The sequence below is a fragment of the Phalaenopsis equestris genome, unplaced genomic scaffold (assembly GCF_001263595.1).
Source record: "Phalaenopsis equestris unplaced genomic scaffold, ASM126359v1 Scaffold000002, whole genome shotgun sequence".
Taxonomy (NCBI): domain Eukaryota; kingdom Viridiplantae; phylum Streptophyta; class Magnoliopsida; order Asparagales; family Orchidaceae; genus Phalaenopsis; species Phalaenopsis equestris.
Genome location: NW_018164444.1, coordinates 77,924,125 through 77,927,595, shown reverse-complemented (window position 1 = coordinate 77,927,595; position 3,471 = coordinate 77,924,125). Strand labels below are relative to the sequence as shown.

General features: G+C 33.5%; 1 protein-coding gene across 4 annotated transcripts in view; it reads left to right on the top strand.

Moving 5' to 3' along the window:
• The window catches only part of LOC110017905, a 22,876-nt gene extending 20,056 nt beyond the window's left edge, over positions 1 to 2,820 (top strand). For 3 of the 4 annotated variants that reach the window (XM_020715064.1, XM_020715062.1, XM_020715061.1), the window contains one exon: positions 2,459 to 2,820. In XM_020715064.1, the coding sequence (XP_020570723.1) occupies positions 2,459 to 2,626 (168 nt within the window). In that variant the 3' untranslated portion in view covers positions 2,627 to 2,820. The remainder of the gene's footprint in view (positions 1 to 2,458) is intronic. The other variant, XM_020715063.1, reaches the window with a different exon arrangement.
• The last annotated feature ends 651 nt before the right edge of the window (positions 2,821 to 3,471 follow it).

Sequence of the window (3,471 nt, the reverse complement as noted above, 5' to 3'; positions counted from 1 at the left end):
CGAAATTTTGAGTGATTAGATTTGTAAATAAATTTAAAGTTTTGTTCTTTTTGAACTTAAAAATAATCTAAAATGTTGATCACTTGAATTTTAAAATAATTTGAACATGTACTTTTAAAAATTTAGGCTCTTAGGGCTCAAAAGTTATTTGGATATGAACTTTTAAAATACGGGTCCTTAGGGTTTGAAAATATTTTAACCCAAATTCCAAATATTTTTGAAATTAGGCTTTTAGGGTATAAAAAACATATTAGACATAAGGCTTTTGAATATCGAAAATTTGTCACTTAATTCGAATACATCTGCCAGTGAACAGTAAACAGTCCCTCTTAAAGCCAAAAGGTGTAACCTTGCATGCACTTTAATTAGATAATACCTATTTAAAGGTTTATAGTTTCAAATGGCTTTAAAATATTCAAAATCTATTCAAACTTCATTGGTATTCCTTAAGTCAAATGACATGTCTTGGAATCTTGACGAGTAATTTTAAAGCTTATGTAAATAATAAGTTGGACACCCTTAGTTGTATATGCTTTAAAATATTTGTAAAAGTGAGTCAACTATGCATAATTTCAAAATCTTGCATGTGTCTCTTAATGTAAATTTCATATCAATTTCATAGGTTAAAATTTATGCAAGTCTTCAAAATTTATAAATTTCTTTAAGCTATTCAAACATATGAAGTTTAAAACCCGTCTTGGCTCCAACTAAAATTCTAAATGTTTTAATGAATAATTTAGAAATGCTATGTGGATTAAGGCTAAACTTGCACTCAAATAATTCATATTTTGAAAATTAATTGATCGGACCTCCTTGTCTATTGGACAAGGTTTAAAGTACCACCCAACTCGTTCGATACTCCTTGTAAGGGCCAGAGTTGACGAGTCAAATAATTTTGAAATAATGTCCAAATCACTAATATAAAAATGTGCAAGTCCAAATTACCTAGTGTGATGCTCCTCACTGGAGATGAAGTTGACAATACTAGCATTCTAAAGATATTCAAGTGTCCAATTTCAAATTAATTTTAAACATAAATGTTTCAAATATTTGAATCCCCGATGATGATCGTGTTGATACATTTTAAAACAATTTTTTAAAGAAATAAATTAAACATTCAAGTAAAATTAATCTTTTGAAAGACTTAAAATAAATTTTATCCACCTCCGCAATAGTTTGTCGAGAGATAAATTTTTTATTGACTTCAACTCAAAAAAGAGCTAATGCCTCATCAAGTGCACTATTATATTCACACTCAAAGTAATTTCATGTCATTAAGGTCGTGGCCTAGGTCTTTTTTCCAGACTGTTTGATCTAAACCCTCCACATAATAGTGGTTATAACCAGAGGTCTTTGATCGGATGGTTGCCGCACAATGACCCTATTATATTAATTTTGCAGCCACAAACCGTATGTTCCCCATTAGTTTTCTATCATTTGAGTTGTAAACCTTAATGGTATATTTGATTGGCACAAAGCCTTCTATTAGCTAAGATTGACTTAAATTTGTCCTCTTAGAGAAACTTCTATCTTAGATCTATAAGGGTCGCTTGGACGATGCAAACCATAGTTGTTGACAAGGATCTGTTAGTAAAGTTGGGCCGACTAACTTTTTTTGACTAAGTAGATCAGAAACCACGACGACCTAAGATGACGGAATAATGCGATCTTGATCGGGCTCGCCGTCATCCCAACCCCCAAATTCGCTTTAAAGTCCAAGTGATAAATTTTACAATTTAAACTGTAAGCCTGGGCTCGCCGTCATCCCACCCCCCCAACCCCCAAATTCGCTTTAAGCTCCAAGTGATAAATTTTACAATTTAAACTGTAAGCCTGCAACCACTATAAGTTTATTATTCAATGTTAAATGACTAGCCATAATTGAAAGTGCTCTTCTGTTATTAGGAGGGGTAATTAACCTTAGGGGCTTGTGCGTGCCCATGGGAAACCTTGAAACCCAGATCTAGAAGTCCTCATAAAATGAGGACGAAATCTCCTGGAAGTGTCTTATCTACTTTCCAATCTGCCTTTTAAAATTTTGACCCTTAAAACTCTCTCCACAAACACTCAACGAGGAGAGTCAGGGGCGTCAAAATTTTTGGAGCCCACAACATCGATCTGGCTCGTTTGAGCTTTGCTTGTGAGCTCATCGAGCTCAGATCATGAGCCACATATTGAGTTGAGCCCGAGCCAACTGAGGAGTCGGCTTAGCTCAGCTACACCCTACCCTGAATCTTCATTTTTACAGAAGCAGTTCTGAGACTTTCAACAATTTTCTGTTGATACGAATGATTAGAACTTTTTCTTTCTAAAATTATCTTCCATGATCAAACCGGCCTGATGGATGGGAAACCATTTGCTCGGTTTGCTTCCGCTGATTGAATATTCGAATTCTGTATTACCTAAAAATATTTCCTATGCATGGCAGATAATTGAAGGTTATTGTTCATCCTTGCAGATTGTTGCCCGAGTACTGCATAAGTTGCCAACCCAACCTGGCTGTATGCTTATTGAAGATTACCCAGAGTACCTAATGGAAGCTCTCAGAGAAGCTTTAACTTTGGTTGGCCCTGTTAAGTCCTACAACATGCCATTGTCTTGCCCACAATGCGCACAGGTTCATTAATACCCCAATATTATCTACTCTATTTTTAGTCATTGTATATCTAAATTACTATTCTTATATATATTTTTCACTTTTCATATTAAAAGTTTCTGTTAGCATGTCTTCATCAGTATGTGCAAATCATTTTGCTATTGGAACCATACTTTTATCAATTTTAGTCTCACATTTACAATTGAGGGGTTTGAAGGAATTGAAACAACTTAGTTGTTCAGATGGTTCAATGACCACATTCATTTTCATTCATCAACAAAACTGACCAAAATAGGTATCTGGTTTGATTATACACTTATATTGGTTTATCCGATCAAAATAATCATTCAGAGTTATGGAAGGGTTGTTCTCTAGCCTAGGAATCACGAAAGTTGGACAATTTGTGAGCCATGGAAACACGAAAGAGCTCAAATAATTTTGGAAATTTGTCATACATACCACACAATACTTATGCATTTATATATCTAAGACTTAGACCTTGATACTTATATTTATAGCACTTTAGTGTGATAAACCTATGTATGAAAATGTGTATTTCACTTTTAAAAAATTAATATCAGTGTCATTTTTTGATGTAATATTAAAGATTTGAGTGTTATGCATGTAAATATGAAAGTATGGGTGTTAGATGTGTAAAAAGATGAGAATGGTGTGGTTGTATGTAAATGCCCCAATCATTTTTTTATGCTGGGTGAACAACAAACATTGTTGCAATATATCATTCGCTTCAATAATGCCTGTACTGTTACAATATCAGAAGACATTTTTTTTTCATTATTCTTGACTTGGGAGGCACTTAAAATGGTGTTATATATATATATTTTTGAACAGTCCAATATATATTAATTTAAAGG